The sequence below is a fragment of the Pagrus major genome, chromosome 17 (genome assembly GCF_040436345.1).
Source record: "Pagrus major chromosome 17, Pma_NU_1.0".
NCBI classification, from domain to species: domain Eukaryota; kingdom Metazoa; phylum Chordata; class Actinopteri; order Spariformes; family Sparidae; genus Pagrus; species Pagrus major.
The window spans coordinates 31,825,591-31,841,406 of NC_133231.1; the positions used below are offsets into that span (position 1 = coordinate 31,825,591).

General features: G+C 48.0%; 1 protein-coding gene across 1 annotated transcript in view; it reads left to right on the forward strand.

The window, feature by feature from the left end:
- The window catches only part of syt11b (synaptotagmin XIb), a 12,039-nt gene extending 6,094 nt beyond the window's left edge, over positions 1-5,945 (forward strand). The window contains exons 3-4 of the mRNA XM_073485675.1: positions 712-832; positions 3,158-5,945. Of these exons, the coding sequence (XP_073341776.1) occupies positions 712-832; positions 3,158-3,468 (432 nt within the window). The 3' untranslated portion in view covers positions 3,469-5,945. The remainder of the gene's footprint in view (positions 1-711; positions 833-3,157) is intronic.
- The last annotated feature ends 9,871 nt before the right edge of the window (positions 5,946-15,816 follow it).

Sequence of the window (15,816 nt, forward strand, 5' to 3'; positions counted from 1 at the left end):
TTTCAAAGGTTATTCATTTAAAATTCTTTAACCTGCTACCTGCTGCTCAGTGTCCACTGAGCAGCAGGTAGAGACAACATGAAGACACCACAGAGAAACAGATCAGACCAGTTTTTACCTGATCAATCATCAATCAATCATCAATCAATCATCAGTCAATCATCAATCGATCATCAAACATCAATCAATCGTCAGTCAGTCATCAATCAATCAATCATCAATCATCCACAGTGATCAATGTTAGAAAAAAACAAACCTCCAGTGTTAAACACTCCTGTGTGTGTGTGTGTGTGTGTGTGTGTGTGTGTGTGTGTGTGTGTGTGAAACACACTGCTGTCAGCGCTGTGTGTCACCGTAGCAACGGGTCGATCTGTAATCAGATTACAGTGTCAGTGACACTGTTGTGAACGTTAGAGAACAACAAGACCTGCTGAGGTCACTGTGACATCATCTGTGACATCATCTGTGACATCATCTGTGACATCACAGAAACTGTTCTGACTGCTGACTGTTAGAAAACATCAATAAGCCGCCAATCACATGACTTTTTATACACTGCAGTCGTCATGACAACAGAGACCAACATGATGTTACAGAATAAGATGTGTGGATGTAGATTAACACAGCCAACTGTATATGAAGGAGCTGACGTGTGTGTGTGTGTGTGTGTGTGTGTGTGTGTGCGTGTGTGTGTGTGTGTGTGTGTTTCAGTGTGAGAGTCGTGGTGAGCTGCTGGCGTCTCTGTCCTACCAGCCGGTGTCTCATCGTCTCAGCGTGGTCGTCCTGAAGGCTCGACACCTCCCCAAGATGGACATCACCGGCCTGTCAGCAAGTGAGTACAGCCAGCTGCCGCAGGAGCAAAGGATTGTGGGAGATGAAGTTGTTAAAAGTGAAATATTTGAAGCTGGGGTCATTTTTGTATCAACACATTCCTGTTTGTGTGTTAACTGTATTTATGAACATGAAGCGTGTTCACTGATGATCGGTCTTCTTCCTCCATCATTTAGTTTCCATTTGAATAGTTTTGTCATTGAAAAACAAAATTACGATGCAGAAAAGATCCAGTCCAGCTCGAGCACAGTCAGAGACCAGGTCAGTCAGAAGACAGAGACAAAGATGAGACTCACAGGTGAGCAGGAGGCTGAGAGCTCAGGCACACTGCACAGACACAGACCACACAGGCAGCTGATGAGGTGGTGGGAGACAGGTGAGGACAGGTGAGGGCCAGCAGGTGAGGGCAGGTGAGGGCCGGCAGGTGAGGGCCGGCAGGTGAGGGCAGGTGAGGGCCAGCAGGTGAGGGCAGGTGAGGGCAGGTGAGGACAGGTGAGGGCAGGTGAGGGCAGGTGAGGACAGGTGAGGCCAGGTGAGGGCAGGTGAGGACAGGTGAGGGCCGGCAGGTGAGGGCAGGTGAGGGCCGGCAGGTGAGGGCAGGTGAGGGCAGGTGAGGGCCGGCAGGTGAGGGCCGGCAGGTGAGGGCAGGTGAGGGCAGGTGAGGGCCGGCAGGTGAGGGCAGGTGAGGGCCGGCAGGTGAGGACAGGTGAGGGCCGGCAGGTGAGGGCAGGTGAGGGCCGGCAGGTGAGGGCAGGTGAGGGCAGGTGAGGGCCGGCAGGTGAGGGCAGGTGAGGGCAGGTGAGGGCAGGTGAGGGCCGGCAGGTGAGGGCGGGTGAGGACAGGTGAGGGCCGGCAGGTGGGCGTGGCAGACAAACATACTCAGATCATGACACTATTAAATCATCTCGTATCTCACATCAGTTCACAGGAGTCACATTCTGATGCTGATCTCATCCCAGAAAACTAAAAGCTGGTTGTTCAGCTGTGTCAGTGTTGGAGTGTGAAAGTAAACTGAACCTGTTTGGAGATGAAACTTTCTTTACTGTGTTTTATGGATTAACTGACAAAATCATTTAGCTTGAGGGTCGGGTACTGAACTACATTAGTTCTGTTGAGTACTGATCCATGTTAAAGGTGCAGTTGGGAAGTCTTATAGAAGTAACTTTTTGTCATATTTGCTGAAACTGTCACTATGTAAAGACAGCGTTACATGAAACTACTAATCTGTAAAAACAACAGGCTCATTTAGCTCCGCCTCCTGCTCCTGCTGCAATTTGCCAGAATCCACCGCGACCGAACAAAAAGAACCAATCAGAGCCAGGATGGTGTCTGATGGAGTGTCTGACAGCTGTCAATCACTGCTCACGCACACACTGCGGACATAAATGTTGTCAGACGTGGTTTACTGGCCATTCAGCAACATTCACCACAGTTTCTGTTATAAAAAAAACATCGAAGTAACTTACTGAGATCAGTGTGTGCTGGGTTTTTACTGAATACATATTGCTGTAGATTACTTTTCATGTCAACATGATTTATTTCTGCTCGTTTGTTGGCCAGCAGTGTTGACTGTTCACAACAGTAACGTCTAACGTCGCTGCCGGCCTCCTGGGGAGGGACTGTGGAGGCAGGGCAGGAGTGCAGCGGAGAGGGAGGGGGAGGGATCTGAAAGTTGTACTTGTTCAAATTTAATGCTAAGTCCTCTCTCTCCTCAATGTTACCGACTGCACCTTTAATCAATCAGAGAGACAGACGTGTCACCTGAGGACACACCTGGTCAAACATTAAATATGTCTTTGACAGCCAGCTGACGTTAGCGACGAGGCGTTGTCGATCTTCATCGACACCTTTATGTCATTAATGAGCTCGCTGGAGAGAGTCGAGCTTTATTCACCATCTTTGTTGACATTATATTAGCATTTTTACTAGCGTTAGCTAAAACTGAGTCCCTGAACCAACCTGCTGTTTGGTTCACTAGAACAGTCAGTCTGACACTTTGGTATGAAGAAAAGTGAACGCGACATCCTGCAGCGCTGCTGTAGAGACGTCTTCTGTGGTTCAGACAGACGAGAGGCTGCGACGGTGGACTGCCGTCCTCTTGGTTGGTTGATAAAAACAGTTTCTGCAGCTGCTTCCAGGTCATTGTAGTGATGACAGACAGACTAAAGTACCAAAGAAAGGTACAGTCAGGTATCTACTGATCCAGATGTGATAATAAAACTGATTTGATTTTGTGTGTAAATGATTTTTTTCCGTCAGTTTTATGTAAATTATTTGTCAGGTTTCTTTGAAAATCAGCCTGATGGTTTCATGATGTCCTCCTCAGACCCCTACGTGAAGGTGAACGTCTTCTACGGCCGCAAGCGCATCGCCAAGAAGAAGACCCACGTGAAGAAGTGCACGCTGAACCCGGTCTTCAACGAGTCCTTCATCTACGACATCCCACCCGAGCTGCTGCCGGAGATCTCCGTCGAGTTCCTGGTGGTCGACTTCGACCGGACCACCAAGAACGAGGTGCTGGGTCGCCTGCTGCTCGGCCTGCACAGCCCCGCCCCCTCCGGAGCGTCCCACTGGAGGGAGGTCTGCGAAAACCCCCGCCGGCAGATCTCCAAATGGCACAACCTGAGCGAGTACTGAGGGAGGAGCAGCACAACACCAGCAGGCTGCTGGGACTCCACCAGTGAACAGCACTGGGAATAAGACTCAGTGTACAGCACACACACATATACATATACACCACACACACACACACACACGCACACACACGCACACACATACACACACTCTGTTGTGATCATAGTTAAACTCTCTCTCTCTCTCTGTCTCTATTATCTCTCTCGACCACCACCACATCCTGCAGTTCTTTAACAAACAAAAGAAAACATGAAGTTCATCTCGTCACGTCTCCTCTGGCTGTGTGTGTGTGTGTGTCGCCGGGGGGAAGGAATGCTACATGATGTAAAAAAGAAAAAAAAGATTCCCCTCATGCCGTTGTTGTCATGCAGCTCATCGCATGTCCGTCAAAGAGAAAAGAAAAAGAAAAACTGCTGACATCACACCGACCGATCGACAGGAACGAAGAACAAGTCCAACTCACTAACACTGCATATAACTAAAGGCTCCGTATATCCAAGTATAAATACTCCTGTAGGACCAATAAGACCCTGCTTCAGTCCTCCACCAGGTGACGACAGGTGTGACGCTGGTGTCGGTCGGCAGCATGCTCCCTGCCTGCAGTGTGATGCTTCCTCTCGTCTTTAACATCGTTTGACTCATCGCCGCTGCGGCAGAACGTACGACTGATCCGCAGGAAGTGGACTGAACAATGTGACGTCATACATCAGCTTCCTGCTCGGCAGACTGAGAGACGATGTAAAATACTTGTTTGTAACATGAATGAGATTTAATTTACAAAATCCTGCAGGTTCTCTGAGGGAAGCAGGAAGCAGCTGTGGTGGCTCAGGGTCGGTTCTTTGTGACATCACCAGGAAGTTTTCAAACCATTAAATCAGGTTCCACTAACACAACTGAACAACTTATCTGTAGATCTGTCCAATCAGGAGCAATCAGCTGTGTGAACAGGAAGTCAGTGTAGCATCACAAGCTAGCAGAACTTCCAAAAACTACAGGTGAAGGTCCTGAGTCCACATGGAGACACACGTGCAGCGTTTTGTCTCTCAGAGCACGAACGCTTCAACACCAACACGTATAAACTACAACACGTCTCTGTCAGAGGACGACAACAAACTACAGGCGAGGAGTTGATTGAGGACGCGTGCACTTAGACAGGAAATAGATTTATCAGAAGAGGTCGAGATTTTAAGTTTCATGTGTCAACTGTCCTCCATCTTACCTCTTTAACTCTACACAGGGCAGATGTTAGCATGCTAACGTTAGCTGCACAACAGTGACACCTGCAGGTAGTGACTGTAAATATGTCGTAACAGCTAATCTGTCAGGAAGAGCTAGTTGACGTTTTAACTACGTTAGCATGAAGCTACATTTGACACTGACGAGGTGATGTCATCCACGTCCTCATTAGTGTCGTCATGTTGTGACATCACAGACACGTCACTGACTGATGCTAAGCTAACTGATCGCTCTGAGTCACAGTGGTGTTAGTTAGTGCTGAACACAGTTGAGCTGCAGGTGTTTCTGTCTGAAAATGATGGAACCTGATCAAAAATGTTGTTGGACTGAAGATTATTGGATGTTTTAAAGTCAGTCCTTCAGGAAGTGTCCGTGCTCTTCCTGTTGTACTGAAGGTTCTGTCTGAGCTGACCCGTACGGACTGAAACTGGACCATATGTTCGAGCTCAAATAACTGTTGACTGAACAGAATAATTTGTGTTGATGTCCTGATCACAGATCATGTTTTGTTCACATCCTCCTCCTGAACATGTGAAGTGCAGTTCTGAGGACGAGGACGGACCACAGTGACACCGAACACTCTCACCGCCGTGGCACCTGACAGATGTGTCTCAGGTGACGTCTCTGTGAGGATCATCTGATCAACTTCCTTTAATAATCTTTAATATGAGCAGGTGACCCGATGGTTAAACCTGTGAGACGTTCTGACCCGATGAGTCGCCACAGCTCTCCTCTGCTTCCTGTCTTTCTCATCTTGTGTGTTTCCACTGAAGCGTCCCGAGCTGCACTGCTTTGTAAAGGATTTCTTTGTCCCCGCTGAAATGATTTAATCCACCAGCTGGTGGCGCTGGTCCAGCTGTCTGTGATGGATGTTTGTCAAAGTGAAGCTGACACTGAATATTTAGTTGATTATCAGCGACGGCAGACTGTTGTGACCTCTGACCTCAGACTGAGCTTCATCATCAGCTCGCTAACATTCACATTAATAAGTGTAAAAACTAGATTTCACCTTGAGTCGGCTGGTTATTAAAACATTGATGACTCATTGATCTGATTGGATCTCTACTGTGTGGACTGACTGTAGATTTGTACAGATATGAAGATGTTTGCTGGTTTCCTTCCTGTCTGACGTCCTCGGAGCTTTAGTGTGTTTGAGCGCCCCCTGCTGTAGACCTGGATGCTAACCTCTGTGTTAGGTTTGTTAACACTTTAATTGGACGTGCAAATAAAAACAAGTTAGCCATGAATCTGTCGCCTCGTTTGTTCAACAACCAATTAATGATCAAGTCTCCTGTCTTTGTCTCCACCTCGCAGAACAATACTGTTGATTTACTGCACAGACAAAAATATAAATATTACAAAAGAGTTAGAAACGTTTCTGTATCATAACAACTGACAGAGTGATAAACTCAGACAGAAGACGACCAGGTGAGTCCGTCTGAAGCCTTCAGGTGAGTTTTATTAGTGAGAAGTGGTTTAAAGACTGTTAGCTTAGCTACAGACAGCTAGTTACAGCAAAGTGTGTCTTTATGTGTAAAGTGCTGACACCACACAAATACTGTGGAACGGGTCAAAGTGATGCAGGCAGCAGAACCGGACCAGGACTGAACTCTGACGGAGGTCAGTGTGAAGACAGAGGACACAGTACAGAGGTGATTTACAGCAGCTCTGACCAGGACCATGACTCCGGGACGAGAAGACACGGCAGGAGAGGACAGAGAGAGACAGGAGAGGACAGAGAGAGAGACAGGAGAGGACAGAGAGAGGCAGGAGAGGACAGAGAGAGAGAGACAGGAGAGGACAGAGAGAGAGAGAGAGACAGGAGAGGACAGAGAGAGAGACAGGAGAGGACAGAGAGAGGGACAGGAGAGGACAGAGAGAGAGAGACAGGAGAGGCCAGAGAGAGAGAGACAGGAGAGGACAGAGAGAGAGAGAGACAGGAGAGGCCAGAGAGAGAGACAGGAGAGGACAGAGAGAGAGACAGGAGAGGACAGAGAGAGAGAGACAGGAGAGGACAGAGAGAGAGAGAGACAGGAGAGGACAGAGAGAGAGAGACAGGAGAGGACAGAGAGAGGCAGGAGAGGACAGAGAGAGACAGGAGAGGACAGAGAGAGAGACAGAGAGAGGACAGAGAGAGACAGGAGAGGACAGAGAGAGAGACAGGAGAGGACAGAGAGAGACAGGAGAGGACAGAGAGAGAGAGACAGGAGAGGACAGAGAGAGAGACAGGAGAGGACAGAGAGAGAGACAGGAGAGGACAGAGAGAGACAGGAGAGGACAGAGAGAGAGAGAGACAGGAGAGGACAGAGAGAGAGGGACAGGAGAGGACAGAGAGAGAGAGAGACAGGAGAGGACAGAGAGAGAGAGACAGGAGAGGACAGAGAGAGACAGGAGAGGACAGAGAGAGAGAGACAGGAGAGGACAGAGAGAGAGACAGAGAGAGAGAGACAGGAGAGGACACAGAGAGAGAGACAGGAGAGGACAGAGAGAGAGAGACAGGAGAGGACAGAGAGACAGAATATTTCCACGTTACTCTGTGAACTGATGATTGATTTGGACCGAACCAGAGGAGACTGTGGAGACAAACCAACACTGTTCTGGTGACTGTGGTTCTGTTTGTGTCCAGTCTGAATGAAGTGTGTTGTTGTCTACATCATCTTTAGTGTTACAGACCGCAGCAGATTCCTCGTATGTGAAAACTTACTGGGTAATAAAAGTGGTTCTGATTCTGATTCTGATCCTCTGGCGTGCAGCGCCAACACACAGGTGTAATACAGAGGTTTGTCCAGCAGGTGTCAGCGTGTGGACTGACTGTTCTTCACCACACACACATTAAACAGCAGCTCAGTCACAACTGACCCCACCGGAGTCTGTTTCAAACCTCTGAGGTCACATTCCAGTGTTAGTGGCTGTGAACTGGAGCAGTCAGCAGGTGTTCATTCACACACAACGTTCACACACAACGTTCACACAACATTCACACAACGTTCACACACAACGTTCACACACAACATTCACACACAACATTCACACACAACGTTCACACACAACGTTCACACAACATTCACACAACGTTCACACACACAACGTTCACACACAACGTTCACACACACAACGTTCACACACAACATTCACACACAACGTTCACACACAACGTTCACACAACATTCACACAACATTCACACACAACGTTCACACACAACATTCACACACAACGTTCACACACAACATTCACACACAACATTCACACACAACGTTCACACACAACGTTCACACAACATTCACACAACGTTCACACAACGTTCACACACAACATTCACACAACGTTCACACACAACATTCACACACAACGTTCACACACAACGTTCACACAACATTCACACAACGTTCACACACAACATTCACACACAACATTCACACACAACGTTCACACAGACAACGTTCACACACAACATTCACACACAACGTTCACACACAACATTCACACACAACATTCACACGCAACAACATTCACACACAACGTTCACACACAACATTCACACACAACGTTCACACACAACATTCACACACAACGTTCACACACAACATTCACACACAACGTTCACACACAACGTTCACACAACATTCACACACACAACGTTCACACACAACATTCACACACAACGTTCACACACACAACGTTCACACACAACATTCACACACAACGTTCACACACAACATTCACACAACATTCACACACACAACGTTCACACACAACATTCACACACAACATTCACACACACAACGTTCACACACAACATTCACACAACATTCACACACACAACGTTCACACACAACATTCACACACAACGTTCACACACAACATTCACACACAACGTTCACACACAACGTTCACACAACATTCACACACACAACGTTCACACACAACATTCACACACAACGTTCACACACACAACGTTCACACACAACGTTCACACACAACATTCACACACAACATTCACACACACAACGTTCACACACAACGTTCACACACACAACGTTCACACACAACATTCACACACAACATTCACACACACAACGTTCACACACAACGTTCACACACACAACGTTCACACACACAACATTCACACACAACATTCACACACACAACGTTCACACACAACGTTCACACACACAACGTTCACACACAACATTCACACACACAACGTTCACACACAACATTCACACACAACATTCACACGCAACAACATTCACACACAACGTTCACACACAACATTCACACAACGTTCACACGCAACAACATTCACACGCAACGTTCACACGCAACAACATTCACACACAACGTTCACACACAACATTCACACGCAACAACATTCACACACAACGTTCACACACAACGTTCACACTCAACATTCACACACAACGTTCACACAAAACGTTCACACAACATTCACACGCAACAACATTCACACACAACGTTCACACACAACGTTCACACTCAACATTCACACTCAACATTCACACACAACGTTCACACACAACATTCACACACAACGTTCACACACAACATTCACACACACAACGTTCACACACAACGTTCACACACAACATTCACACCACTCAGTGAATAAACATCCTTTATGTTACATGTGAAAGTCAGATTACAGACAGGAGGATCACCAGAACCCCAGATCACCAGAACCCCAGATCACCAGAACCCCAGATCACCAGAACCCCAGATGAAGAGAAGAGCTCAGTTTATTACTTTATATATTTATTTGATTTAATTGATCTGCTCACACCAGATGAGATAAACAGATAATTAAAAGACGCAACACAATATTTTTCACCGAATACTCTGATATCAATATTTCAACAACATTGTGGGATGATTATTGATACTTGGACGAAACCTGAACACACTGAATGTAATGAGCCTTTACCACTTACATTACATTCAGTCTGGAGCCCGGTTCATCCGGTGGTGCAGGAAATGATCCAGATGTTCTGTGTTGTGTGATCCACAGAGCGCGAGGACTCCAGACACCTGCTGACCGAGCCGGCTAACTTCCTGTTTAGCGCCCAGCTAACGAACAGAGATAAAATAATTTAATGGTGCAGCCATTATGGACCAATGGATCAAACTCTGACAGTAAACGGGTCATGTCTCAGTAAACGGGTCGTGTCTCAGCATGTCTACTGCCATTTCTTACATACCGCACCTTTACGACCGGGACAGACGACACTTCTGTTCATATATAATGTTATAATACCCAACAATGATCCAATCAGAACATATAAATACATAAAAAGGATGAACTGAACGTGACGACATGTTGATCCAGAGAAAGCGGTGCTGATCCAGTGAAGCCTCCTGAGGACGATCACCTGACTCTACTGTAGTGACACAACAGACATGTGAGTGAGGCTGAACTCCTCCTGGACTTTCCTTCTTCTTCTCTGCTGTGAGAGAAACTGCAGCGTGAAGAAGTGATTTGAGCAGAGTCATGATCGTCTCTGTCACATGAAGCACTCGCACACTGAGGCCTTCATGTGGAGGACTCTGTGGTTCTGGTCCTCGGGCCTTTTAGGAGGAAAAGCTCGCCGCTGTTCGCAGTCTGCGGGCCGACTGCCGGGAAAACACTGACCTCATATCGCGGATCGGTCCGGCTCCTAATCAAGAGAGAAGGTCAATTAACAGATTTATAATCCACATTTGATGACAAAGTGTTGCAGACTGATCACCCATGATGCATTTCACTCCTCTGACGACGACGTTCATCACATGATCCGAGCTCTTTCTGAGAACTTGTGATGTAATAACGGCCAGCGGACATATGAAATGTTTTATTCCCTCGCCGGCTGTTTTCTCAGAAGCTCTTCTGTGTTTCGTGTCTTTGAATCATCACCACAGTCTCAGACACAGAAGAAGAGTCCTTCTCTTCATGTACAGCTGTTCACTGTCTCCACGTGAAAAGTAGAAGTAATAGAGTACAGGCTCTGAAATGTACTCAGAGTAAAAAGTCTCCTGCTGAAGGACATTTGTGGTCAAAGCTAACTGTGAACTTGATGTTACTGTCCACAGCATTATGTGTTCTGTGAAGGCTTCCACCTCCCTCATTCTGATTCTGACCCAGGTGGCGTCCACATGCCTGAACCAGCTGCTCGGAGCCGTTCCCGTGAAGGTGATCATGTAGAGGTTGGACACTACTGGGGGCACCGGTGAGCCCGTGTCACAGCCGGGCTTCTGTCTGTAGAAACCTTCACTGTACTGGAAGGAGGTGGTGGACAGACAGAGGTCCAGGAGGGAAGGTGGTTCTGCTGGACAGAGTGCTTCCTGTAGTGTTTCGTCACCACCCCAACAGCTTCTTGGGTGGGAATGTAAAGAGTGATGTGACATCATCAGAAACTATTGTCTGTCTGGGCCCAGCGTCCCCTCGCTCACCTCGCTGGAGACATCCTGAGTTTCTCATGTGCTGTTGAGTTTTACTGACCAGAGGAGCTGTGATACTGAGGACAGGATACTGAGGACAGGATAGTGAGGACAGGATACCGAGGACAGGATAGTGAGGACAGGATAGTGAGGACAGGATACTGAGGACAGGATAGTGAGGACAGGATACTGAGGACAGGATAGTGAGGACAGGATAGTGAGGACAGGATACCGAGGACAGGATAGTGAGGACAGGATACCGAGGACAGGATAGTGAGGACAGGATACTGAGGACAGGATACCAAGGACAGGATAGTGAGGACAGGATAGTGAGGACAGCATACTGAGGACAGGATAGTGAGGACAGGTCAGTGAGGACAGGACAGTGAGGACAGGATAGTGAGGACAGGTCAGTGAGGACAGCATACTGAGGACAGGATAGTGAGGACAGGATACTGAGGACAGGACAGTGAGGACAGGACAGTGAGGACAGGATAGTGAGGACAGGTCAGTGAGGACAGCATACTGAGGACAGGATAGTGAGGACAGGATACTGAGGACAGGACAGTGAGGACAGGACAGTGAGGACAGGATACTGAGGACAGGATACTGAGGACAGCATACTGAGGACAGGACAGTGAGGACAGGATAGTGAGGACAGGATAGTGAGGACAGGTCAGTGAGGACAGGATAGTGAGGACAGGTCAGTGAGGACAGGATAGTGAGGACAGCATACTGAGGACAGGACAGTGAGGACAGGACAGTGAGGACAGGATACTGAGGACAGGACAGTGAGGACAGGACAGTGAGGACAGGACAGTGAGGACAGGATACTGAGGACAGGACAGTGAGGACAGGACAGTGAGGACAGGTCAGTGAGGACAGGACAGTGAGGACAGGACAGTGAGGACACTGGCTAAGTGCTGGATATGTTGCAGGTAACTGAGCTGATGCTGATGATGTCTGAGTGCTGCTTCCTTGTGTATCTTGAGTCCACAGATACCTGGGATGTCTTCGTCGGGGGACAGTCTGTAACGTGCTGGTCTGTCAGTGGTTTTGTCCTTTTCCAGTTCTTGCAGATATTCTATAACCTCTTCGGAGCTGCTGGTTGGATCTGGACTCAGAGTCTCAGGTGTTAGTTTCCGCTGTGTTGAACAGCACAGTGCTTCTCCCTCTGTGGGTCGGCAGGGTGGGGATGTTCTGGTCTCTTCTGAGTGATGCCGGGCCTCCTCTCCTCAGTAGTGAGGCTGGATCCCTTCAGCCGTAGCTGTTCTGCCTCTGTGTCTGTCAGCCTGTTGGTTCTGATGGCTGATACTGTTGCTGTGATGAGATCTACTCGGTACCCAGTAATGTGTAGAGAATGGGAGTATTTCAGGTTTGCTGAAACTCTGATCTAAAGGCGTGAGAATATAAAAGTGGGTGGAGGTTAAAGATTCAAAATAAACTTCTCGCAGGAAGCTGGACAGCACCGAAGGCTCGAACGTGGAGCAGCCGAGGGAAACAGTCAGCTGCTGGGAAGGAGGCAGAACCTCTGGATCACCATCGAGTCATCGCTGAACATGAGCCGACAACACGAGGAACAAACTGAGCTCCGATGATGAGCTGAGATCAAAAAACAAACACTGAAGAGTCAAAGTCCAGACGAGAACCAACAGCCAGCAGCTGACCACAGGAAGTAACCCAACAGGAAACCTTACAAAATAAAACAGGAAGCAATACAACTACTACGGGGGACATTGCAGCGTGGTACCAGAGCTTCCAGCCTCAGATGAAGACGGTTCAGTGAGGACAGTCTGGATGAAGGAGCGGCTCTGAAGCCATCTGGAATCAGAAACAAAGGGTCAATAAGCTGTGTGACTGAACGTGTGCTGTATGAAGTCAGTGATGTGGGAGTCTTTATCTCAGTAACATCTCTGATGGTTCTGACCCGAGCAGGGAGCTGCACCACAGAACTGACTTCCACCAACACCAACTCATCAGCTCACTCCTGCAGGAAACCTGAGGACGAGGTTTTAAAGTCGGGGGAGTGACAGGAAATGAAACGTGTTTGAAGCTGAATTAGCGGAGCTGCTTTGTTAGCGCTGATTCTTCGGCAGGTAGACCAGCTGTGATGGAAAAGCAAAACCCGGCTGCACCGAGTCAAACTGGGTTGAGCCGGTCCGACAGAATTATATGAATGAGACTGTAAGTTTAAACAAAAGGAGCGTGATCACGGCTGAATGGAGGTTCTGTCTCAAAGCATGAATGAACAGATTTATTTAAAAAGATGCTTCAAATTCTGGAAGTCGGGACCGAACTGCTCGTCACCGCCTCATGATGAGCCCACGTCTCACTTGTTGAACTTCTCAGTGTTGGACCCAGTCCGCCCAGGTTGAGGCCGGTTCTGCTCGAGGTTTCTGCCTGTTAGAGGATCAGAATGTCTGTAAGCAACAGACGACTGCTGTGAGTCTGTGACAGCCGGACGTCTTTAATCACTCCCACTCTTTTTATTTGTATTTCATCACACTGATTTGTTGTGTCTTGTTTTAAAGCTGCTGTCAGCGTTGTGTCTGTCTCAGCTAACTTCCTGTCTCAGCTAACTTCCTGTCTCAGCTAACTTCCTGTCTCCGTCCTGTCTGCGTCTTCATACCTCACGACTCCTTCCTTTCTGTCTTTGTCTCTTTCTTTTCTTGGGGTGTTTTCCGTCTCTTGGCCTGTTCGGGGATCGGCCGTCACTGGGATCAACAGGAGGATCCTCTCTGACAGGACCGCCTCTTTATGGAGTCCTCTGTCCTGATTGGACAAAGTGGGCAGGGATATCAGAACATTTCTTTTCCTTTTTACTGGCAGCAGCATCGATCACTTCCAGCAGCTGAGCCTCAGACAGCTCCAGTGGAACGACACTCAGAATCCTACCTGTGAACTCGGAGCGCATTTACCTGCCGACCCGACGATGGAGGGGAGCGGTACCAGCACCTGTCGACTGAATGAAATGTTTGATATGTTCTGTAAAACTAAACGTCTCATGGCGTCTGACTGTGTCGCTGACAGCAGACTCTTTTCGTTTCAGTCGGTCAAGTTTGTTCTTCACTTTTGGCGCCTTGCACCTGAACACTGAGGTCGGGAGTTGGAGGTTTGAACCAGGAACTTCCAGCCTCAACGACACCGTGTCGGATCTAATCAGTACATCCTCCCCAGCTCCACCCTCGTGTCCAAATATGGTCACATCTGACTCCATAAACCAGGATGGTGACGGCCGTGATGCCAAACTAAAGGCTTCAAAATGGTCGTCAACAAAATGCGTCTGTGACGTCACTCCGGTCCTCCGGGGGACGAGGATCTGGACTGTTCTGGTCCTCCACAGCTGACTGGACTGAAACCAGTTTGATCCCAGTAAGAAAACACAGTCTGAACTCAGCTCAAACTTTGTGTCGTTCCACAGGAAGTGTCGGTCATCAGTTCATCCTTCTCTCTCCCTCCTGAATGACTTCATTCAGTCTCCATTAATCAGTTGGTCACAGCGAACACAACAATCAGCCTGATTCAGTTTCATCAGCAGTGACGTCACACGCTGCTCCGTCCAATCAGGACGCTGCTTTCAACCACAAAAACTCTCCAGACTCTTCAGCAGCTGGTCATAAAGTTAGAGAGCCTTCATCATCTTCATCATCACTCAGTGCAGCTGCCTCATCGTCACATCGGACTCTCTAATGGGGTAAGAGCTCAGACGTTCAGTCTCCTCATCAGACTTTATGAATGAAACGTAGATTTGCGTGTAGAACCTGTGTTTGGCGTGTTGGTCGAGGACGGTGTGACGCGTCCTGAGCTTCTTGAAGACGATCAGATCCGTTTGTGAGTGTTGGAAAATGTTTAACTTGTTTCTGTGAATCAGATCCGGACGAGTTTTAATCTGCAGCCTGGTTCTGAAACATGTTTACAAACAAATATACAATATTAAAAACCAGTCGTGACGCTTCCCGCTGCTGTCGATCAGTCCACAGCTGGATGGATCATGGAGGGCACAGATGTTGTATTTAATGTTTCTACCACTGCGCTCGACCCGTCTGATCCGAGTGTTCAACTGGTGGCCCGCGGGCCAAATGTGGCCCTTTAACAACCTGATCGGGGCCCCGTGTCCACAGAGTGGTTTCATCTGAGCGCCAGCGTCTTTTTTCAGTCGTTCCCAGTGAGGAGCGAGCGTCTGCAGCAGCAGAAAGACTTTTTCTGCCTCGCTGATAATATTCAGTCTTTGTCTCTATGGATCGTGACGTCACTCACGTCCTCCTCTGATGTCTCTCAGCTGTCAACATGTTGTTGTCATAGAGACGAGACACGTGCTGTGTTTTGTCTCTCGAACGCTTCATGTCAGAGCTTCACTGACAGGAAACACGTTCTGTCACTGAACACAAACGTTCTTTCATTTTAAGAGAATCAATCAAACAACTCGACTCACTGATTGGACCTTAAATATTAAATATACGGATTTAAAGGTTTTATTGATTTGACTTTTCCGATGTTCGTCATCAGCTTGTGACTGGTTGATTTAAATAAAGAGCGGCTGGTTACGTCCTCGCAGCAGATGAACCTGACAGTGAATGAGAGGTTTGTGTTCTGAGCTGCTGTGTGTTTGCGGGTCGGGTCTGAAGATGGCGTCGCAGAGAGAAGCTGATTTTCATGCTGGTTGGAGCTGAACAGTCGTCATC